This window comes from Cololabis saira, chromosome 11 (assembly GCF_033807715.1).
Source record: "Cololabis saira isolate AMF1-May2022 chromosome 11, fColSai1.1, whole genome shotgun sequence".
NCBI classification, from domain to species: domain Eukaryota; kingdom Metazoa; phylum Chordata; class Actinopteri; order Beloniformes; family Belonidae; genus Cololabis; species Cololabis saira.
The window spans coordinates 43,572,131-43,597,459 of record NC_084597.1 but is presented as its reverse complement, the minus strand read 5'-3'; the positions used below and the strand labels follow the sequence as shown (position 1 = coordinate 43,597,459).

General features: G+C 45.2%; 1 protein-coding gene across 1 annotated transcript in view; it reads right to left on the bottom strand.

The window, feature by feature from the left end:
- Positions 1 to 25,329, bottom strand: part of LOC133455497 (GDNF family receptor alpha-2-like) — a 168,036-nt gene that overhangs the window by 103,771 nt on the left and 38,936 nt on the right. The window contains exons 2-3 of the mRNA XM_061734569.1: positions 24,434 to 24,633; positions 19,904 to 20,091 (exon numbers count right to left, since the gene is read on the bottom strand). Of these exons, the coding sequence (XP_061590553.1) occupies positions 19,904 to 20,091; positions 24,434 to 24,633 (388 nt within the window). The remainder of the gene's footprint in view (positions 1 to 19,903; positions 20,092 to 24,433; positions 24,634 to 25,329) is intronic.

The following is a 25,329-nucleotide window of genomic DNA, read 5'->3' as shown; positions in this document are numbered from 1 at the left end:
GTGAGGATTTATGCGCATCAGCTTCCTTGTGACCTCCATCAAATGGCAAAGGCTCGCCCTGACGACGGTGGCATACGTTCATAGTCACACACCTCCCACTCTCCGAGGCGTGTTGAGCTTAACTGCTTTTCCAAACCCAGCAGCGGCAGCAGCTGAGGGGCGTTGTGAGGCGAGGGAGCCAATCTAACGACGGCAGCGCTCCATTACACGGTCAGTGAGGTGAGGTGGCGGCGTGATGGAAATAGCTGCCTCGTTTCTGTAGGTCACGGAGGACGCTAGCAGCACAGCAGCCCCGCTCATTTCCCCTCACTGTGTGTGTGTGTGTGTGTGTGTGTGTGTGTGTGTTTTACGGGGTTTACACAAAAACACCCCCTGATTCATCTCATTTCCTCCGCGCTCGTCCGAAAGCATCCCGTTGGTTTACAGGCTAGATGAGGAACAGCGGATGAGTCTTTCAGGGGGAAACGGGGGCAAGGCACCTCTGTAGGCTGCAGGGCTGGAACTCACAAGCTCTGCAAATATGCAAATGAGCAGTCCCGCTCAGGGACTGTTAATTAAAGAGAAAATCAAGTCAAAACAAAGGAGCTAATAGCGAGATAGATGTGCACGCACATGCTATCACACATGCACAGCGAGTACCACTTGTGCTGCAAGGTTTAACGTGTCATCATCATCAAAAGATGTCACTTCAGTCATGTTTAAAAGGCTGTATCCCCCTCACTTAGTCTGACATCTGCTGCGCAAACAGAAACAAAACGAAAAAAGATCTTCTGAAAATGGTGGGCTTTATTATAGATAAATTAAACCTCAGAAAATCAGTCCGTGATGAACGGATCATCAGCAGGTGTTCAGACCTTGCTGGTCTGGAGTGTATACAGTGTTTAAAAATGGACAAAGCATCAGGTCACGTTGGCTACTGAAGACCAGTTTTGAAGCCCAGTTTTCTTCATACGAGGTGGAGCCAGATTGCTCAGTAAACTGACGGGAACACGCCCACCGCATGTCAATCAAAGCTTTGCTCCCAGCTCATTCAACCAAACCCCACCAAAATATCTGCAGAGCTGCCGGCAGACATTCCAACACGGTGAAGTCATGGTGAAGTCAGAAATGACCGCTGTGTTTAGCTGATGCTGGAGGTTTAGCTGATGCTGGAGTCATAAAAGCAGCTGGTCACTCCGCTCAGCACAATACCATGTCATTTATAGATGTTGGGGTCGCCCATATGCCCATGTGAACTCTGAACTTATAAATGTATATGAACATTTTGTGAATGTGTATATTCAACTTTGAAACTGCTCAGCTGAAAATCGGCTGTAATGTGCCTCCAAAAATGGCCGCCTTGCCATGAACTACAACCCCCAGCATGCCTTGCGCGGGGGGGGCGGCGCCTACAAGCGGCGTGCATCCAATCGCAACGAGGCACCGATGACGTCACCGCAGCGCGCGTAGGATCAAAACGCTGCGCTGCTCCTTCATCTTTCTCTTTTTCCTTCATTCAACTGGCGGGTCAGCACGTCTTTTTGGCTCCGGGCCGAAGGGACCACGACCTTCCCCCCCCCCAAAGGGGGGGATAAGAGGAGAGGCCTGCAGCGTGGTCCGGCCGGAGGATCAGCGAGGATCCGCGCGCCGCATCCCTCTCTCCTTTTTCCTCTCTCTTCCTACAACATCTCGTCCTGGAACAGCTGGATCTTTTTGGCTCCGGGCCAAAGATCCCATCTTTCTCTTCCCCCCGGGCTGGGGAGAGGCAGGAGGCCCGCACCGGACCGGGCCCCGCGGGGTCAGGCCGTTGAAGCCGCGGTCCCCGGGGAGGCTCCGGCTTCCACTAAACTCTGTCCTCTAAGTTTTACAGATCCGAGCTCACGACGCCCACGTGCTCCCGGCAACCAGATCGGGACACAGCTGCGACTGAGCGCTCCGACTGAAGCCCCCCCTCCCCGCTCCGAGCCCCCTGTCTGCTAACCGCGCAGAGATCGGGACGGACGGCCGGCGTCTCGCCCGGCCGTGAGCTCTCCAGGGGCCCGGACGGCCGCGCGTCGGCGACCGGCGAGCAGGGAAGCACGGCAGGAGAGACCGGTCCCCCGCCGCACCTAGGAATGCGTGTGAGCCTCCGTTTGGTCCGGAACCACGGCCCGACACGAGGCGGCCCCGCCGCTGTCTAATCCGTTTCAGGGGAAGGGACGGCCCAGTCGACAAAACCCGCAGGCACCCGATCCGGATCCCAGAGGAGACGTGAGGCCGTGAGCAGTGATCAGTAGGACTAAGAGTGTTCAGAACTGTGTGTGAAGTTGTGACCCCTGTTTATCAGTAACTTAAGAACGTTTTCAGAGCTAAATCTGTGTTCAGAGCTGAGATTACATTATCATCATGACTGTTGTCATTAATTTGTAGTCACCACTTTCTGCTAGTCATTCATGTTTTAAAGCGCTGTTTTCTGCCGTAGTCACGTTTAAAACACCGGGAGTAACATACGGTCTAGATCTGCACGTGGCTTAAAGAGGGTTCCGCCATCTTTAAATACCCCGGCTTCTTTAAACACCGCAGCCATGTTTTAAACCGTACATGTTCGTTGATACCATGTTTATTATTACATTTGATTCTTTTCTTTTCATTCCATGCATTTAACTTTCATTTCATTTTTATTGATTGTTGTTTTTCCAGTTAGTTAATGGTTTTATAATACTTAAGTTCTGCCATCGGGATTTATTCACATCTTCTTTGATACCCGTATATAAATAAATTCTGATTGATTTTTAATGAGTGGTTGTTGTTATTTCATGCAAGATTTGGTCACAAATAGATTTGTTTAAGCAGAACCAGTGCTCGGATATCACTCCTTCAATTGTTATTCTGTAAGTGATAGTAAGATTTGCTGTTATGCAGGATAATCCTAATCATATGAGACTGATTTTCTGCTGTTTAGTTATCATTTTTCCCCGGATTAAGGCCCTGGGGTGGTGCCCCTACGAGAATTATTATCATTTTGATCATTCAATTTGATAAATAGTCGACTTTATTAATTATTAATAATTCTTTAATAGAATTATCATTAGCCTTCGATAACTGATCAGCTTAGCTACCTGTGTGGCACAACATAGATGAGGAAGTGATATTGGCGAGCCATTGGTTGAGCCGACTACAAAACAATGTCACCCCCTCAGAGATGTCACGGATGTTAAATCAAATGATTGAGACCAAAGTACTAGGACATTTTAACATGGAGGTCAACGAAGATCGACTTGATGTTGGAGCCGGCCTCTATAATCAGTCAGTAAGATGGTGTGTGTTAAGACAATGCTAAAAAGAAAAGAAAAAAAGGGAACAACATCAGCACTCGGCTTAGAGAAACCACTGGTTCTTCAACTCTTTCTAAAAAGTAGTAGTTCAACATTCTACACTGGGAATAATAGTTCCCAGGAGTGGAATTTACCCCCTGGTCAGTTGTCAGAGAAATATCTTTAAAGTCCATAAAAGCATAATTATAAAGGATATTGAACAAGTACTATTTTTTTCAGAAAGGTTGGCCGAAAAAAGTGTAGGTCTAAAAGAACATGGATGCACAAATGAAGTTAACCAAAATCAGAGCTGGGTAGTAACGAGTTACATTTACTCTGTTACATTTACTTGAGTACGTTTTGGGAAATGTTGTACTTTGAGGAGTAGTTTTGAATCACTATACTTTTTACTTTTACTTGAGTAGATTTGTGAAGGAGAAACTGTTCCTCTTACTCCGCTACATTAGGCTACGTTGAGCTGTTACTTTTCTTTTATCCCTTTTATCCACGTAGGCGTCAATCTCATGACATCACTGGGTGATTCTTTGGGAAAAATGTTTTTTGCATGTTTTGTCACATTTACACAGACTCAAACACACACACACACACACACACACACACACACACACACACACACACACACACACACAGAGTTTCTATGAGTTCATGTTTGATAGTTCTGCCTGGTTAAAAAAGAAAAGTACAAAGGCTGGAAATTTTGTGCTACTTGTGCTTAATTTATTTTTTATTCTGGTATATTTTATTTATTTTATTATTTATTAAACTACTTGAATTTACTTTAATATTATTTTAACTTAAGCGATTTTTTATTTTAAATAAATCCTTTTATTTTAAATGAATCCTAACAAACCAGCAGACTTCTCGAACGATGTCCTCTAGACAAATGAGACCAAAGTGGAGTTGTTTGGTCCTAATGTCCAGCCCCATGTGTGGAGAAACCCAACATTTCCCCAAAAACACCTCATACCCGTGGTCAAGCACAGTTTTGGAGAGGTGATGATCTGGGATTGATTTGCAGTCTCAGGACGAGGACACCTCATGAAAGACTTTGGAATGTCCGAGTCAAGGACCTGACCTTAACCTAAATGAAATGTTGTGGTGGGACCTTCAGAGAGCTGGGCATAGCTACATGCCACAAAACCTCAGTAAATCTGAAGCAACGTTGTAAAGAAGAATGGACCAAAATTCTTTCAGAATTATGTAAAATGCCCATAAAGTAATCCAGGAAATGTCTACATTAAAGTATTACTTCTAAAGAAAGGACACACAAGCTACTGAACAGTGTAATTAGTCCTGGCCACAAAATATTTTACATTTTAGTTTCATTTTTTGTTAAATAAATAGTGAAACATAGTAAAAAACTATATGTTGTTTGACAGATGCTGCAATTGCAAAACGAATACCTACGAATATGGTCAGATGAGCTCTACTGAGCATCGCAAACAAGCAGCATTGCATCTTCATCAGCCTCAGCTAACAGACTGGAGACGGTGATAATCACTGGTCAAAAGCAGAGTGAGATACTGCTCACTGTCCCTGTTTAAACTGATGTCTCTTAGTAATAACTGAACACTTACATCCCTCAAGACAGGAAGCAGTGACTGTAGCTCAGCCATCTCGTAATTAAACAGGAGTGCTGTAGAAACACACTCAAGGTAATCAGCAGGCACTTGGAGCAGCTTCCCGTCCTTCAGCTGTGTGGACACACCAAATAAACCGAGGAAAGCCATTAAATTAAATCAACAAGTCCACAGGAAAGTTAAATTTGAAAGCCGTTGCATTAAAGATGGTCTCATTTTCATGCAGTGTGTCAACAGCAATTTAAGAAAGTCCATTTGTATAGTCAACAGAAGGTCAGCTTCTTCTAATCACTGCATGTTGGAGTTACGTCTGTTTATCAGCCAGAAGACTTTCAGTTCCAGCCGCCCGCTGCTTTACACTTTGAACTTCGTTGTAAATTTGTCCTCACTTTTTTATAAGATTATAAAAGACACATCATGGTCTTGGAAAATGTCTTGACTTTTTTAGCCTTGCCTTCAATTCACCCAGGCTTCAACGAGATTCTAGAGAGGATGTCCGTCATCTTCGCCATCTTGACAAAGAACCACTGGTCCCAGACGGATGCAGAAAAAATAGTCCACATATTTGTTACTTCAAGATTGGACTACTGCAATTCTATGTTAGTAGGGTGTCCTGAAATGAGTCTTAAAAGCCTGCAGCTGATCGGACTGCAACAAGACTTCAGATGAGGGTTAGCAGTGGGAGCATGTCTCTCCGATCATAGGTTTCTGATTAAGTATAGTATAGAATTTAAAATTCCTTTTACATCTAAAGCTATAAAGGGCAGAGCTCCATCTTTCCATCGTAGTTCCATGTCATCCCAACAGAAGACTGAGATGGAGGGCCTTCAGTCGTTAGACCTAAATGGTCCAATAGAAGACTGGGACGGAGGACCTTCAATCGTCAGACTCCTCAGATGGAACAAGTTGCCAATTTGGGTTCATGAGACCGATAACCTACAGATCTATTCTTATTTATTATCTTTTAAAAAAAAGTTCTTAGTTAGGGCTGACTCAGTTGACCCAGTGCCCCATCTGAAAAAAATATGTATAAATGTTACACTTAATGTTATGAGAAACATATAAATAAAACAAAATCCACAATTCAATTAGTTTAATTTCATTCCCACTAAGACAATAGCCCTTATCCTAACATTGCCCTTTGTTCAGAGGCGGGACCGTCATCTCTGGGCTCGGAGGCATCTGGGATGGGCCATCACACCTAAGAAACAGGTACTGTGAGATGAATCAGTACTCCAGGTGTTTTCTGAAGGAAACTGGTGCCATGGCCTCCAGACCAAAGAGGAAAAAGATCATCCAGAAGGTTATCAGCAACAAGTCCAGATGCCAAACTGTGATGGTTTGTTGTTTTATCGGTGTCCTTGTTAAAGTTTATTTCCAATTCTGCAAAGGTAGCGTCAATGCAGAAAAGCACACTGAGGGTGTTTTCACTCTGGAGCCATTTAGGTCAGCCTGCAGGAACTCATGAGGGCAGGTCAATTGGGTCAGCCTGAACACAACAATCAAACTCCAAAATAACAGAACTGAAACCTGTTCTGGAGACGTGGCCCCACTACAGCTATCAGTGGACTTTGATGCCATCCGTTTAGGGTGTGAAAGGGTGTACTCCACATGCTTGAGCTAAAAACGCTTCCATAGATGGCTGAGAAGTGCATTGACAAATATGGTAAAAGAATGCAATGCTAGCAGTAGCAGACATATGACTTCTAGCTGCAGCCGCGCTTCATTTTCAAACTGCACATTTTACCTGGGGTGACATAAACAAGCAATATTGTAAAATAGCTATGTAGCACGGCGAGTGCTACGGGGCCTGACCGACAGGATAGAGAGGACACGGAGTTTTGTGCTGAACCCTTTATTTAGCAGACACCGCCACACGTGCACAAGCACAGCATCACACAGATCACCAGCAGCAGCTTCTCAGTCTCCCCACGACCCCTTGCTGCTGTCCAGCCCCGCCTTATCATGGCTGGCAGGGTGGAGAGGTTGATGGGCCACACCTGTGACCCATCACCTGAGTGGCTGCCGCTCCTCCACCCTGCCACAGGCTAACTCTGTAAAAACATGTTTTTCTGAGCATACTTTTCAGCTATTCACTCAGGCTGGTTACCATGGAAACTGATATTTACCAATAACAGCACTGACTGTTGTTACGTGGCTTGTGCTGCAGACTTTGGGTTAAGAGCGAAAACAACACTTGGGAAAACGAACCAAACTAACTGAAAATGAAGTGATGTCATCTGGTGCAGCGAGGCGGCACGGGGAGCGAATATGACCCGGGACCAACGATGGCCTCCAGACCAACTTTTCCAGGGAACACCAATGTAAAACCACATTCTGCACACATTATTATTGTTTTCCATAACCATGTTTTTATGTGAAGTTATGATAACTAGTTAATGTTTAACCTCAATCTACCAACACTTTCACTTGGTGTACTTCAAGTACACCAAGCAGAAATCCGGCTGTTGTGCACTAAATGACTAGGAGCTGTACATGAATGATTTATATCAGTCACTTTGTGTTATCTGAGTTTTCACATCATTGGTTCGGTTCTACAATGAGGAAAAATACGGATGAAAAAACCTTTTGAAACAGATAGATTCCTCACGGAGAAATTTAAGTATGTCAGCACTTCTATTAAGAGTTAGTAAATGAGGACATAACTTGGATATTTCTAAGGGGAACTTTGACAAAGCTACCATTTCCTCAGGCTCTAATTGAAAATGTATTGTAGGTATGACTGAACCATTATTTGAAATGCAAATAAAGTCATTTAAATATAAAAAAAAAAGAAAAGTCTTTTAGAGCTTACTGCATGATCTTTGTACAAAACTGGTGGAAAAGATGGTATTTAATTACTGCTGGTGTCAGTCAGAGCTGTTCCCCCGCAGCTTCTCTTCTCTCCCACAGCCTTGGCAGGAGGCAGAAGGCCCTCCGAGGCCCTCAAAACCCAGTGGACCTGCAGGATTTATGCAACCCTCTGCTCGCAGTCTGAGGTTAATGGGGGCTAAGAGGAAGGAAACGAGCCGACTCTGGATTCCTTTTTACGGGCAATCAAACATGAGTCACGCTGCATGCTGGGATGAAGCTGTTACACAGCGCATTGTTGTCTGACTCAGGGAGGGAGGTGAGAACTGTGGGTTTTGTGAAGATGAGCTTTAAGGATTTGGTTTTGGCTGCTAGTCGATCATCAGCCGCTCCGTGGTGGCGGTCCTCTGTTTTCACAGATGGATTCATTCCCGCTGCTTCGCTTCGGCTCTGTAAATTCTTCATATTTCGTCTCAGAGACAGCAACCCAGTGAGAGAAACACAACACCGCATCTGAACCCGGCTCAAACACCAACGGAAAAATCACAAACCATGTCTGACTTCCCAAATTCCCGTTCAGCATTCATTAGCAAAATAATAATCATGTACAGTCAGAACAGTCACCTTATAATAAATGTTGAACCTTTTTTGTGCATATATCCACGTGTGAATAATTATTCACTCCCATTCATTGAGGATTACCTCATAAGCAAGCCCTTAGTGAATTTCAGGATTTTCATATTAATAAGAAGTCCACATGTGCTCCGTAAAGAGGCTCTGATTGAAGAACTGAGGATTGAGGAGCCCCACAGTGAACAGATGAATGTGTGACATGAGAAAATAGTTCAAGCTATGGGAAAAAATCTTAGAAACAGGGAGGAGAAGATGCTTGATGTGTTTTACTCATGTGAAGATGGCAGAAATAACAATCTATTGCTGGGACATCATCAAATCAGATTATGTAAACCTTTAAGATGCTAAACTATAACAACACTGGATTCAGTTTATATGGATATGTCAGACTGTCCCATCAAATATGTTTAAAGTATTAAAAATGACCAAATAACTTATACATTACATACATATTTACTTATATGCATATCAAATCAAATCAAATCAATCTTTATTTGTTCATGCATGTATAAAATGCGACACAAAGTGCTTTCCATAAAAGGGGGGGCTCCACAGAGACTATCCCAACCACAGGGGGGTTCCTCCACAGAGACCATCCCAACCACAAGGGGGTTCCTCCACAGAGACTATCCCTCCACAGAGGGGTTCCTCCACAGATACTATCCCTCCACAGGGGGGTTCCTCCACAGAGACCATCCCAACCACAAGGGGGGTTCCTCCACAGAGACCATCCCAACCACAAAGGGGGTTCCTCCACAGAGACCATCCCAACCACAATGGGGGGTTCCTCCACAAAGACCATCCCAATCACAGGGGGGTTCCTCCACAGAGACCATCCCTCCACAGAGGGGTTCCTCCACAGAGACCATCCCAACCACAAGGGGGTTCCTCCACAAAGACCATCCCAATCACAGGGGGGTTCCTCCACAGAGACCATCCCAACCACAGGGGGGTTCCTCCACATAAACCATCCCAACCACAGGGGAGGTCCTCCACAGAGACCATCCCGACCACAGGGGGGGTTCCTCCACAGAGACCATCCCAACCACAGGGGGGTTCCTCCACAGAGACCATCCCAACCACAGGGGGTTCCTCCACAGAGACTATCCCAACCACAGGGGGGTTCTTCCACAGAGACCATCCCAACCACAGGGGGGTTCTTCCACAGAGACCATCCCTCCACAGGGGGTTCCTCCACAGAGACCATCCCAACCACAGGGGGGTTCCTCCACAGAGACCATCCCAACCACAGGGGGGTTCCTCCACAGAGACCATCCCAACCACAGGGGGGTTCCTCCAGAGACCATCCCAACCACAGGGGGGTTCCTCCACAGAGACCATCCCAACCACAGGGGGGTTCTTCCACAGAGACCATCCCAACCACAGGGGGGTTCCTCCACAGAGACCATCCCAACTACAGGGGGGTTCCTCCACAGAGACCATCCCAACCACGAGGGGGGTCTCCACAGAGACTATCCCAACCACGAGGGGGGTCTCCACAGAGACCATCCCAACCACAGGGGGGTTCATCCACAGAGACCATCCCAACCACGAGGGGGGTCTCCACAGAGACTATCCCAACCACGAGGGGGGTCTCCACAGAGACCATCCCGGCCCCAACCACAGCGGTAAAGCCGTGGTGCAGAGCTCCACAATCATCCAGGCCAGAACGACCCCCAGGACGACACCCCTGCAGGCCAGAGTCCACTCCCAGCATGGAGGCTCCCCATGAGGAAACACTGGAGCTAAAAGCTAAAGGAAGGCGGGATAAGATAGGCTATGAAGTTAAAATACACGCCAAAAGAGTTTAAAAGTATAACATAAAATCCTAAAAGTAAGTCTTGAAAGCAAGACATGTTAAAACAAGCATAAGAACAACTTAAAACCATAAAACCTGGGTTAAAACAAGAAAAGCTAGTTAAAACAAGGGTATACAAGAAAGACTAAAATGAATCAGCTAAAAGCCAAATTACAAAGGTCTGCTTTTAAAAACTATATATTACAATATATCAATATATTCAAATCTGCTTCAAATCTGCTCCTTTCCTTTAGTAATGTGATGTACTATTCCAAAACAGCAGTGAAGCCTTTACAACTCTGTAACAATGCCAGCCCTTCTTGCAAAACTTTGCAGTCTGGCATCAAATAGTTTTTTTGTCCCATTCGTCCAGAAACCACGTCCTTAAGTTTGCAACAGTACAGGGTTTTTTCATGGGGATTGCAGCAGAGGCAAATGCTGGATCAGGTCACCAGGCCCCCAGGCCCCCCTCAGGAACAGGCAGAGGTAAAGGACAGACCAGAATGGATCTTAAGAGACTGAACAACTTGGATCTGCTTGACCTCGGGTAAGTCCAGAACGGTGCGTACAAACTGTGCGTTGGTCCTCCCTTGTGTTGGCTACGACCTGATACGGAGGGATTTAGGTTGCGTGAATAGCATACCAAGGGATAATTAAATAATACGTTGAAAAGGAACCACTGTGTAGTAGCTTTTATATTCAATTCAATTCAATTCAATTTTATTTATATAGCGTCTAATACAACAGAGTTGTCTCTAGACGCTTTACAGAGACCCATACCCAGAACATGACCCCCGAGCAGTTATTACATAAACAATGACAGGTAAAAACTCCCCTAGTGGGAGAAAAACCTTAAGCCAAACAGTGGCAAGGAAAAACTCCCCTTTAGGAGGGAAGAAACCTTGAGCAGGACCAGGCTCATCAGGGGGGACCCTCCTGCCGAGGGCCAGACTGGTGGGTCAGGGACGGCAACAGCACAGCAGGCAGTTGGAAGCAGCAACGGGATGACCGGGGGTGGGGACCGCAGGCCAGCACACAGCTCCCGAAGCTCCGGCTATTTTTTTATATGCAGCAAAAAAAATAAATAGTTGGCTAACGAGAATGTGTTTTTGGTAAGTTTTGCAGGTCGTGCACCATAATGTGACTCACTCTGCAGACACACGTGTTATGTGCAAGAACTCGCAATGTCTTCATAGTTCTGACATATGTTACTGTAATTCCATCAATTCTGATTATTCCTTTAACAAAGCCTATTTTATTTTATGTTACTCTTTTTTTATGAAAGAACTCTGCTGTGTGGCACTTATGTGTCGTCGTAGGATTTCAGATATGGTCAGAAAATACAATCAGGCAGTTGTTGTTGTTTTAATAAATCTATGTTTTAAACCATGCACCTTAAAGAAGATAGCATCCAATTTTGTTGTACCTGTACAAATGACAATAAAGACATTTTATTCTATTTAGGTGTGTGACTGTGGTTGTGGCATCTCTCACATTGTGAGATGTGTGACAGGTGATTTGGACGTGATGACGGATTTTTCCACAATGCTTTGAAGACTCTTTTGTCTGAAACGGCCAAAAACCATGTGTTGCGTAGGAGCCTTCAAGGTGCGGATGTGGGGCAGTGACGCTCTGTGGCAGAGGTTTGGTAGTGGCTTGAGCCAGGGCTTTGGAGGCCACAGAAGTGACAAAGTCCTGGTTGGAGACCACGGTAGCAACAAAGTGCAGGACAAATCCAAATCCAGGAGGTGCTGGTGAGGTGGGCAGTGAGGACTTTGGCAGAGGCTTGAGAGTAGCCTGTGGCAGAGAAGACCTTGACATGGGTCTTGGCTGTGCCAGCAGTACTCATGGCTGCAGCACAGACCTGGGTGTTTATTGGCAGAGGGACTGGCGAAGACCTGGGCTGAGGCTTGATCTATAAGTTGCACCTTGGGAGGAACCAGCAGCTGTGGCAAAGAAGAACTGAGCTAAGTCACTGTCCTGGCTTTAGTCAAAGACTAAAAACACATCTTGACATTATGAGCAGTATGAAACCCCTTGTAGACATGGTGAAGAGCACTGTTAAACCCCAGGTGTAAAACCATCAGATGGGACCAAGGGAAGTCAAACCAGAACTTAACACAGAAAGAAGAAGTTTCAACATAACACTAAAACAATGACATAGACCCAGGACAAGGTTTCCACCTAGAAGACTCCGAGTCCAGTGATGTCGTCGTCACCTTTAGACTCATCTTCTCAACCTCTTTAGACTCATTCCCTTTACACACTAAAATTGCATCCTTGAATGGTTTAATGATCTTCTGTGCTGTAGAGAGAGAAATATACAAATTAATTCCAATCTTTCTTTGAGGAATATTTCAATTATTTTTCTATCACATTTGTTAACAAAGTAAATATCCTCTGCCCATCGGGTGATGATCTTGTATAAATTATTATCATGAACAGTCAATTTCACTGAGATTTTCCATTTGTGTTGCCTCTAGCAACGTCGTGCATCCGCCTGTATGCGTGTGCGTGTCTGGTGTGATGAAGATTTCATCAGCCAGCCTCGTTAAGGTAAAAAGGACCTTCAAACCTGATGTCAAGGAAAGATGCTGTTGCATACGACAAGCTTCATGCTTCATGAACAAGCATTTCTGGGTTTGGACATTAATAATACAGATAATTACTTGAATTTCATTTCTAATGTCATTTATTTCTGTTTTAAATCATTTGTTGGTTCACAAATGTTCTACTTTATTCAGGGTTGCAGGGAGGCTGGAGTCTATACCACGTTTATCTGCTGCTTTCATATATATCTAACCCACTCACAAGATCTGAACTGAACACATACAGGTCATGCCCTCCCCCACCCCCCCGCCTCTGCTGTGGTTCAGCTCAGTCCTAAACCCTCCCTTCCAAGGCTGGGATCCATTGCTTGTATCCACAGCAATTGTAGAAATGTATAAAAACTAACTGCTTAATAGATTCTGGGATTTTTTTTTAAACATTACATTGGGCATGTGGCAGGGTGAAGGAGCAGCCACTCAGTTGATTGGGCACACCTGTGCCCAATCGGCCTCTCCACCCTGCCTGCCTTCATAAGGAGCAGCTGCACACCAGCAAGGGGCTGCTGGAGGAAGCTGCTGAAGGTGACGGCACCTGTGTCTTGGGTGAAAGAAGAGAATAAAGAGTTCCTGCACAAAACCCTGTGTCCTCTGTCCTGTCGGTCGGCCCCAGTGGCAACGAGCTTGCTACACTGGCGCCCAACGTGGGGCCCGACAGGATGGAGGCGCTGGCACAGGTGCTGGCGGACATAGCAGCCCTGATCCAGAGCCAGGCGGAGTGGCAGGCCGCAGCGCTGGAGACGCTGGCAGCTCAGCAGCAGGCAGGGTGGGGTCGCCCGCCTACTCTGCTCGCGGAGGACAGGCCGTTCCTTCACCTACCCAGACGTGCGGCGAGTGGCGCTGGACTGTCCAGGGCGGTCCTCGGAGGACAACCCCTTCTCCTTCAGATGGCCTTAGGTGAGGCGAGCGATGCGGGACCGTCTGGGGCGGCCTTCGGCGGTTCTGGACGCGCCGGTTCCTGAGGCGGTCCTGGACGCGCCGGTTCCCTCGGCGGTCCTGGACGCGCCTGTTCCTTCGGCGGTCCTGGACACGCCGGTTTCTGAGGCGGTCCTGGACGCGCCGGTTCCTGAGGCGGTCCTGGACGCGCCGGTCCAGGAGACGGTCCTGGACGCGCCGGTTCCGGAGGCGGTCCTGGACGTGGAGGTCCAGGAGACGGTCCTGGACGCGCCGGTTCCGGAGGCGGTCCTGGAGGCGCCGGTTCAGGAGGCGGTCCTGGGCGCGCCGGTTCCTGAGGCGGTCCTGGACGCGCTGGTCCAGGAGACGGTCCTGGACGCGCCGGTTCAGGAGGTGGTCCTGGACGCGCCGGTTCAGGAGGTGGTCCTGGGCGCGCCGGTTCCGGAGGTGGTCCTGGACGTGGAGGTCGCGGAGGCGGAGGTCACGGAGGCGGAGACGACGGTCGCCAGGGCGGTCATGGACGCGGCAGTTCTGGAGGTGGACCAGCTGCTCGAGCAGGGCTGCGTCGGGGAGGGGGTGGTCCTGGGCGCACCCCGGCCAGGGCCGTGGATGCCGTCTGGCCCAAGGCCACCCTGGGCCCAGTCCCGAGAACGGCCCTCTCGGTGGTTGGCCCAACGTCGAGGGCGACCTCCCGACCGGTCCTCTCCCGCTCCGAGGGGGGGGAAGGGGGGGGAGTTGGCTAGGCCGGATGGTCCCCGGCCTGAGTTAGGCGATAAGGGTGTGTGGCAGGGTGGAGGAGCAGCCACTCAGTTGATTGGGCACACCTGTGCCCAATCGGCCTCTCCACCCTGCCTGCCTTCATAAGGAGCAGCTGCACACCAGCAAGGGGCTGCTGGAGGAAGCTGCTGAAGGTGACGGCACGTGTGTCTTGGGTGAAAGAAGAGAATAAAGAGTTCCTGCACTAAACCCTGTGTCCTCTGTCCTGTCGGTCGGCCCCTATGGCAACGAGCTTGCTACAGGGCATTACCGAGAACATGTGTTAATAAGAATAAATCGGGGGGAAAAAAATTCAAAATTCAGATTAACCTACAAAATGGAACCTAAAGACGTGGACATACGTGTTTGTTTCCTCCCTTTAAAGGAAGGAATGCCAACAATGGTCACTAAAATAGTTTCAAACTGACACAACTGATAACACAGAATTTACTGAACACTGACTAAGGAAACTCAGACACTGCTTTTGATTTTATGGTTCAGAAGAATCATTAAAAAAAGAAAATAAACAAACTAATAAAACTGGTCTGGACAGAAATGATTCACCCTCAACTTAATATTTCGCAGTCACATTATTTCAGTCCAAAAATAAACGTCCACCTCAGCAAATATTGATGATATTACCAGTCAATCACTTGTATTTACAGTGCATTACAATAAAATAAATATACAAATAAAACCAGTAACTATACTAAATGCATGCAGGTGATGGAAATATTGGAAATTTCCAGATGTTGAAATGTTTGTCCCTTTGCAACCCAGATTCAGATTTTTCATCAAAAATTCCATCACCTTACTCGTTGAGTTGCTTGGCTAATTTAGTGCTTTTGATTTCCTGGCATGTTTGTACTTGTTGAAATACTAAATCTACTTGTGTACCAAACTATAAATATCAGAGCTGGGTGGTGTGAGTTTGTTTTATTTTATATAAAACATTACACGCTTGATCTAATACTGAACGTAGGGATGCTAATATTAGGGTCAGGAATTGAAAGATGACAGAGTTTGACTCCAACAAATGCCTCATTCACAAGCTGATGAAAATCTGTGTTTTAAAGGAAATCAATTGAAGCATCTTCGCTATGATTATAAGCAGAAACACACAATTATCTGATTTCTCTCAAGGTTACAGGTACTCAGAATAATCACTGTGAGAAAACAGACTTTTAGTCTCAGAGTCTGAAACAGCAGCAGATCTGTAAAAACACAAAGTGATACCAGGTGATAATTTTACTGCCTGCACACACTTGCTGGATATTTTAACCATCTTAGGTTATGGATGAACTCTGTAAGCCAGCGTTCTTCAACCCTGCTCCCCAGGAACCATCGTCCTGCATGTGTTGGATGTTACTCTGCTCTAACACACCTGGCTCAGGTTAGTGGACTGTAGACAGACTTGTTTAGACCTCCATGACAAGCTAACAGTGTTCCCATCCTGTGTGTTTGAGCATGGAAACATCTAAACAGGCAGGGCCGACGAACACTACTCTAAGCATCAAGCATCCACTCCCGATTTATGCGGGAGTCTCCCGATTTTCAACCATTTCTCCCGCCCTGCTCCCGATTTGTAATTTCTCCCGCTTATCTCCCGATTTTAAAGTGAAATGAGTCAATGGTGTTTAATGTGTCGTGGTACCTGGCAACCTGGCAACCCAACCCAAAAGCACCTGCCCTACGTGCCTTGCGTGCCATACGTCACTGCCTACGTCCAAGCTACGTAGACGCCCCATCGAGCGCTGAGCCGTACGTCAACGCCGCCGCCATATTGGATGTGGCAAGACTACACTGTAAACTAATACAAGTAAATTGACTTATTTTCATAAAGCGCCTTTTTACAAAGAAATGTACGTTTTACGTCTCATTTATTCATTCACACACGCACTAATATACTTGGAAACAGTTAGGCACCAAATATAATGTATTTAATTTTCTCAGATGGCAAAAATAAGAACTTTATTGATCCCACATAGGAGTAATTCATGTTATATCAGCTGTAGAGAACAAGGTAGTGCCGAAAAACAATATATATCCCCCCCTCAAAAAAATAAGAAAAATAGAGAAACATATTTTCTCATCAGCAAAACATATTTTACATAAACATATTTAAAATTTTTCAAGTTACAAAATAACATATTTGAAGCATCTTTCAGATTTTTTCAGTTATTTTATTGTCTGGAAAATGGTTCAAATATGTTATTTTGTTATTTGAAAATTAGAAAATTTGTTTTGTTTGAGAAAATGCTTTGAAAGAAATCTGAGGGAAGAGTTGGTGGAGTATCAAGTCATAGCAAGCAAGGATCTCCCACAGGAAGAGAGAGTTGACAGGTTGTGGGGCCTTCTAGGGAAAGATAAGATAAGATATAAGATAAGATAAGATATTCCTTTATTAGTCCCACAGCGGGGAAACTCGCAGTGTACAGCAGCAAAGGGGATAGTGCAAAACAAGAGGCATCAATAGAAATAATAAAGAGGAGAGCTTTACAAATCCGGCATCACTGATGAAGGCAAAGCTCTGCATCCCTCACAGCAATGCAAGCTCAGAGAGGTCATTCAGCATGGTGGAAAAGATCCTCACAGGAAACACAATGAGTATGGATAATTCTACTCTTTGCACACTCCTTTCTTGCAAGACAAACCATACCAGCCCTGGCCACAAGTATGTACCCTCCAAGAAAGTGATTGAAGCTGCAAAGTCTGCCACCTACAATTACAACAGGTCCTTTGGTGACAAAGGGAACCTGGAAAATTGAAGTCCTGGACACACACACGCCAACACACACACCACCACCACCTCAGTGCGTGATTCAGTATGTGTGTGGTTAAGAAGATGACATTATTGACAGCATTGTTTTTTGTTATTATTGTATGTACAATTGTATATTGTATTTTATTGTTATTAATATTAAACATATTTGGCTCCAAGAAGGCTGTAGAGTCATTTTGGGAGGTACATTTTAGCACATTTCATTGTAGCTATGGATTTAAAGCTCATTAAAAGTTGTAATGTTTATATCAGGGCGGGGATGTTGTGAGTGGAGCATTCCAACCACTACCCCAGAAAATCCCCCTCTTTTTCACAGCCCAATGTTGGCAGGTATGGGAGCCTATCATTCAAACCTGCAACTTTGTAACAGATACTGATTTACTGACATTTTGGGCAAATTCAGTTAAAGGGAACCCTGTCTATTAAGACATGTAGGTCTTAAAAGATAAATGTTGGTATCAATTATAACAATGTGATATAAAAAACCTTTTTGATATCTTCGTTTTTATAAAATTTGAAAATATAATTTAACTCGTAGGTCGCCATTGTTGTTTACACCGCAATGCATTCTGGGTAGTGATGTCACACGGTTGCACCTGCTGGCCCCCGTACACTGTTTTGACTGTTCAATGAGATAATCCAGAGGATAAACATGTCATCTGTTCAGCCATTTCAATTTGAACCCGAGCACAAGGTCAAGGAGGAAGACAACACTGAAAACATATCTCAAAACGAGCCAAATGAAGACCAAAAAAGACGGGATGAGGCGAGAGTGGGAAAAAAATCCCAGCAACTGCGTCTCAATGCAAACAGAGGAGGAGAGCGTTTGCTGTCAAGAGCTCGTGTTTTTGTCAACAGCTGTTCACTTTAAGCTATTGTGTGATAAAACGTATTCCAATATCAATAATTTTGGAGATTATTAGCATCCACCGCTGTCCTATGCTTTATAAATCATTAGAACAGTGGCGCCGCCAGGATTCAATTTCCTAATAGACACAGAAACAGTCCGTCCACTGCTCTATTTCAGAGTCTCACCCGGCCTGAATATTCCACTATCCATTAGGGAGAGGATAGGTTGGTTGGCTATTCAGTGTTCAATAAGTATTTCAAAGATCTTTTTTCCTCAAACAAAACTTTGCAGTGACAAATTGGATAAAGTGCGCACGGCGCATGGTGACATTATTATGCGCACCAGAAACACAGATGCAAACATAAACAACAATGGTGACCTACGAGTTAAATTATGTTTTCAAATTTTATAAAAACGAAGACATCAAAAAGGTTTTTTATATCACATTGTTATAATTGATACCAACATTTATCTTTTAAGACCTACATGTCTTAATAGACAGGGTTCCCTTTAAAGTTTGATTAATATGTTTAGGGCCTGAGAGAGGGACGTCTGGGCTTCCCTGTTTAGGTCACTGTCCCATGACCCAACCTCAGAGAAGCGGAACAAAATGGATGAATGAATAATGTGTTTTTTTACCAAAGTGTTTCGCTTTTTCAGAAGTTATTCATACTTTTTTTCAACCTTTTTTAATTTTGTCAAAAGTATGATTAAACTTGCAGACCAAAAGTTTGGAAACACTTGCCCATTTGTTTGAATGAGAAGGTGTGTCCAAACTTTTATATTTATTTATTTTTTTTAACATTTTCATGAATACCTTCAGCATCAGAGCATCAACCTCTGGAGCTCTTTAGGTTCACAGTTATGGATCAGATGAAGACAAACAGAAGATCATCTATAACAGAACGTTCCAGTAGTTCAATGATGCATCAAATAAAACTCAATCAATAATCCATATTTGAAATGTGATCCTGGCCTCATCCTCAGGGAGCAGCCACAGGTCCTCAACACTTACTAGACCTCGTTAGCGTTCACTTGTAACAATTAAATCAACAGAAATGTTTTCTTCTTTGGGTCTAGAGCTCACCATCAAGTTGGTGACTTCTTTATTTATATGAATGCAAATCGTTATTCTTCTTATTTAACCTTTAACTACCAGCAAGAGCAAACCTGAACGATTTGAATATCAAAATTCTCAGTTTCTTCTGGATTCAATACTTTCTAAATTTGTAAATATTTTGGTTTTTACAATATTTAAAAATGTTTTCCTTATTCAAATAACTCTTGCATTTTTAAATCCTCTTAAAACGTTGCGCTCTGACAACTAACTACTTCAGCAGAGCTCCAGCGAGAGCAGCCGTTACAGGTTTAACCAAGAACAAGTACTCTGATTCAGATTTCAAATATCTTCTGCCATTTTCATAAAATCAAGGTTTAACTTCTATGAATTGTTTTGCTATTCTCTCAGCTGGAATGACCAGGTCTCGGAATGGAGGTCACATGACATGGTCCAGATTTAAACTGACATTAAACATTAAAGTCAGCTTCCAGGTCTTCTCCTAATCTACTTTTCCTCTGTTTCCTACTCTTATTTTCCTCTTTGGTACCCTCTCTTCATCTCTGTATTCTGCTCTTTAATATGCAGGAAAGCAAACCAATCATGCTCTTTGCTCAAGGACGCCTCGGCTGTCCTCTGAGAGGGAGGAGGGGATCGGGGTCCTCTCTAACCTTCAAACATTTATCAAACAAATGTGAACATTTAGCTTGAGAGTCTGGGAGATGTCTCTGCAATTAAACTCTTCAGCTTCTGATTCGTCTGACTGACTCCTCCTTGTCTCTGGTCTCAATCAGAGCAACAAGCTGCAGTGGGCCGAGAGAGAATGACGACAGCGTTGCTCACCTGCAGAGAGCGTCCGAGCGGCAGGTGCGTCGCAGCTCCAGGCAGTTGGGCTTGTGCCTCTCCTGGTGGGAGCAGGACGGGACGATGGTGCGGCGGCGGCGCTCGGCGCACGCCTGGTCCGGGCACGAGCAGAACAGCAACGGGTAGCTGAGCTCCCACGAAACACGCTCGAAGAACTGCCGCAGGGCCTGAAACACACAGGGGAGGTGGGATATGTGCATGTTTCATTCACAGCCGTCTCTGCAGCGCAGTAATTACGGGAAGCAACAACGTGATGCTCGTCAAATGCAGTTGAACTGATCAGTGTGAGCACATCTGTGGAAGCAGACGTTTGGAGAGACTGACAGTGGAAAACATCTGGATGTCTGTTAACACAATGCCAAGGAGAAAAGACATCAGCAATGATTTTACCAAAGTTACAGGATTTTAAACCCTCAAAATCAGTTAAAAATCTCGGCGTGATTTTTGACTCTGAGCTCAATTTTATTCCACATATTAAAAACATAACAAAGATAGGTTTTTACCATCTTAAGAACAGCCAGAGTTGCCCGTTTCTCTCTCAGGCTAGTACTGAGGTGCTAATGCATGCTTTTATCTCATGTCGTTTATTATTATTGTATTATTGTACATTATTATTATTAATAATACATTATTATTGTATTATTATTGTGATTATTGTAACGCCCTGCTCTCTGGTCTTCCCAAAAATAACATGTACAGCCAACAATTATTACAGAATTCAGCCGCACGCGTGCTGACGAGGACCAGAGGGCGGGAGCACATTACACCTGTTTTAAAATCGCTGCATTGCCTCCCTGTGCGCTTCAGGATCGATTTTAAGGTTCTTTTACTAGTTTTTAAGTGTCTTAAATTCAATTTTTTCAATTCAATTTTAATTATATAGCGTCTAATACAACAAAAGTTGTCTCTAGACGCTTTCCAGGGACCCATACCCAGAACATGACCCCCGAGCAGTTATTACATAAACAATGGCAGGTAAAAACTCCCCTAGTGGGAAAAAAACCTTAAGCCAAACGGTGGCAAGGAAAAACTCCCCTTTAGGAGGGAAGACCTTGAGCAGGACCAGGCCCATAAGGGGGGACCCTCCTGCCGAGGGCCAGACTGGGGGGTCAGGGACGGCAGCAGCACAGCAGGCAGGTGGAAGCAGCAGCGGGATGACCAGGGGTGGGGACCGCAGGCCAGCATGCAGCTCCCGAAGCTCCGGCCCTTAGACTTAAGACTTAATGGTCTTGGGCCTTCTTATTTGTCTGCATTACTTTTACCGTATCGACCCTCGCGGACCCTGAGGTCCTCCGGCCGATACCGGTACTGGTATCGGTATCGGGGCCGATACTGCCCTCATATACTCGTACTCGTAAAAACCGATACTTGTAGTTACTGGTTAGCGCCACTAAGGGGAGATGTTGAGCCGACCCGTGGCTCCCCAGGTCAGTCTACAGCCTGGCTGAGCAGCAGCAGCGGAACTGCTGCTCTGTGTCTGTAGCCAGCTGTTCCATGTTTCAGTAAATTCTATCTTTCTTAATTATACAAACTGGACGGTTGAGTATTACCCTTACTCACAGGGAACTTTATTAAACACTCCACGTAACTCACAGTACAACATAAACAATCCCATTGTTACATTCCGGTTAGCCGCGTTAGCCGCGTTAGCCGCGTTAGCCGGTTATCCGTGCCGACAGCCTGCAGTCTGTCTTGCCTCTGTCGTCGTCCCTTATTTTGAAATATGTCCACACTGCTGACATCCTATCCTGCTTACATTAATTGTCTCTATCTTGCCTGAAACGGCACTGCCAGTCTCACCCACGGTTATCACTCTATAACCAGGCTGTAACAATGGGATTGTTTATGTTCTACTTCTTCTTCTGTTTTATTGGTGGATCGCAACCAACTTTAAGGTGCATACCGCCACCTACTGTACAAGAGTGTGTATAATCATTTCATTTAGCCTGTTTTTTTAAATTCTAGCTGATTGTTTATGTTGTTTCACACGGACGGCTTCAGGTGAAGCACCGCACATGCTCAGTTGATGTACCTGCGATGAGACTAAAGCGCGGAGGAAAGCCCCGCTGGCTGAGTTTTGTTTAAAATTTCTGTTGCAAATAAAACCTTCCTCTTCCAATTCATTGCATTTTTCATTGCATTTTTAGCCTAGTTATTTTTGTGGTAGAAGTATTGGATCGGTACTCGGTATCGGCGAGTACACAAATTAAAATACTCGTACTCGTACTCGGTGTGAAAAAATGGTATCGGGACATCCCTACTGCGTACCTAACCGCCCCTGGATTTCTGGGACAAGCCGACAGTGGAGGAGATTTTAGAGATTCAGGACACTGTTTTATGGCAGAACTGTGAACAAATCATGTCCCTGAGATGAAGAGCAGCATACAGGACTCATGGTGATGTTGAGCTTTTGATTCCCCCCAAATGCTGTAAGAAGGTGTCATTGGAGGAACTAACCAGTATTCTATTGAACACAATAATCTGATGTTATTTACCAATAAAAGGACCAAAATTCCTCCAAAACCACATGAGAGACTCATCATCCAGACACACAACATTTCTATGTTTTGGCTTAGTTTTTCTTTCAGTAAATAAAGTCACAGTCTAATGTGCTTACACGTATATATAAATGAAAAATAGGCAAGATCAGTAAATGGTTCTTATCATTAGCCTCTTACAAGGTTAACACAAATAATGCAGCGATAGTGAAGAGTTCACTGAGTCAACATGATCTCAGTCGAGTCATTTCAGACCTCGAACCGGCCGAGGCAGGTGTCCAAACTCGCTGACTCTGGTTCTGATGGCTTTGTTTCAGTTAATTTGTCCTGTTAATTACAGTTTTTTTCTTTCCACTGTCCCCTTGTGCCTGACCGAGATGGGGGATTATCAATGGCAACCGTCTTGCCTCCACCTTGAGGCTCATGTGGAACTGAAATTAGCTGCAGTTCCTCGATTGCTAGAGGCTGGCTCCAAAGGTGAGTCCATCTCTGTGCGCGCACTCTGTCCTCCGTTCAGTGAGCTCTTCAGCCGTATACTCCGGCTCAAAACGGTAAGGACGTCCATTATATTCAAAGTCGTCGTCCACAACCTCCGAATTTGACAAATATTCAGACATGTTTCAAATAACTAACAGTAAACTAACAGTAGTGAACTCCAGCTGTACAGGGAGCTGCGTCTGCGATGCGCGCACAGAGATGACGTCATGAGTTCAGAGGTCTTGTTTACAAAGGGATTTATTTGTTACACAGACAACCCCAGATGAAGACATCAGGTCCTGGAAGCAGATCTAGTGATTCATAAAAGAAATGAAGAGTTTCGCGGCAATCATGTGTTATTTAGACGCTGCATCGTCTGTGTCCCGCTGTGCCCTATGCGCTACCGTTATATGGAGAAGCGGCTCGCAAAAAACTCCTAATATCTTCCGAAGGACTCCAAATGACACCAAACACCTCTGGGTGAGTATACAACCATAAAAAATGCCAGAAATAAGGTCCAGGTTGTAAAAAAACGAACTTTCCCTTTAAAGGGGACCTATTATGAAAAACAGGTTTTTTCTTGCTTTAACATATATAAAGTGGTCTCCCCTCAGCCTGCCAACTCAGAGAAGGAAGAAAAGCAACCAAATTCTGCAGTGTCTGTACAGCCGCCCGGATGAGCCGTCCAGTGTGATGTGGATCTACGAGCCAATAAGATTCTGCTCCCGTCATTATGTAACGACAGAAGCGATTTAAATCGGTTGGCCTCCAATGGGTGAAACCACGCCCACAACTAACTCTGGCCGGAACAACAACAACAACTCCGCCGGCCGGCGCTTCCGCCATTTTTTAAAACGGTGTATCATGATGGCGTCTGTTCGAGCTAGACATGCGAATTGCTCTGTTGTTGGTTGTAGCGATGCTTTGTGCCCTCCCCTGCTACGCATCATTCAAGCAGCCAATCAGCACAGTGGCTCAATATCATAGCCTCCCCACCCACTCAGAATCCCGCATAGATAATGAGGTTAGAGAATGGGAAGATAAAGACATGGCTCAGAGGCTGAATTTCTAATTTATTTAGCAAAAAATATCAAAAGCGTATTTTTAAGACATTCTAGGCTTGTTCAAAATAGGTATTACATGCGATAATAGGTCCCCTTTAAGTCAACATGTTGAATGGTATATCCCGCTGTAAACATCTGAGGGCACTTCTGCAGATATTTCAGTGGGACTTAGCTGAAGGAGCTGGGATTGAAGCTAACTTTAATTGAAATGTGGTGGGTGTGTTCCCGTTGGCTTCTTGAGCAACATGGCTGCACCTCGTACAAATAAAAATGGGCTTCAAAACTGCTCTTCAGAAACCAACGGGTCCCATGACCTCATGCTTCGTCCACTGTCTTATACAGTTTTTATACAGGTTTACACCGAAGTTGATATTTTCTTCTTCTGAGGACCTGAGCGTCACAATTGAACATAGGCAGTTTGAAGCTGTTTGCAGTTTGACATGACACTCAGAGATCATCTCTGTACTGACCTTCTGACACCTCTTCCTGCTGCAAGGCTCCTGGTTGGCTGCAGAGGACTGTGGGGGCGTGGCCTTGCGACAGATGGTGTTGTAGTTAGACCGTAGGCGTTTACACGTCTCGTTGAGGTTGCAAGCCTTCGCTGCATCCAGACAGGGGTTACAGGGTTTCCCCACCTCGGAGCAGGGGCTCATCTTGGACAAAGATGAGTCTGAAAGGAAAGAACATGGAGGATTGAAGTTTTTCAACAAACACAAACATGCTTGAGGACGGTTTGACTGGGGCTATTTTTACATTATTAAACATTTTCAGAGAGGTGGTTTTGCCTGCTGCTGAATAGTTTGTAATCACTAAACTCATGATCAGTGTGCATTTGTGTGACTTCAGCTCTGTTTGTGCTCTTGTTGGCCACAAGTTTTGATTGTTGCTTTGCAAGGGCGCAATTTCCACTGGGAAGAGGGGGGACATGTCCCCCCCACTTTTCAAAATCATGTTTTTGTCCCCACCACTTTTTACAGTTTAAAATCTAACGGTAGGCTCAGCCTGTAATTGCAAATCATCAAGACACCCTGTGCGAAGGCGATGCGAAAACGGCACGGCCTCCCCGCTCCCCCTCCTCCCTCCTTTCTCCCCTCAGTGCTGCTCAAGGCTGATTTATGGTTCTGCGTTAAATCGACGCAGAGCATACGGTTACGCGGCGACGCGCACCGTACAGTGCGCGTCGCCGCGTAACCTACGGCGTAACCCTACGGCGTAACCCTACGGCGTAGGTTCTGCGTCGATTTAACGCAGAACCATAAATCAGCCTTCATAGACAGACAGCCAGGACGCGGCGCAGAAATGAAGAGGAGCCGGCAGCTCAGTTTAAAATCCATTTTTGCAGCGGTACAAAAAAGCAGCAGCACTG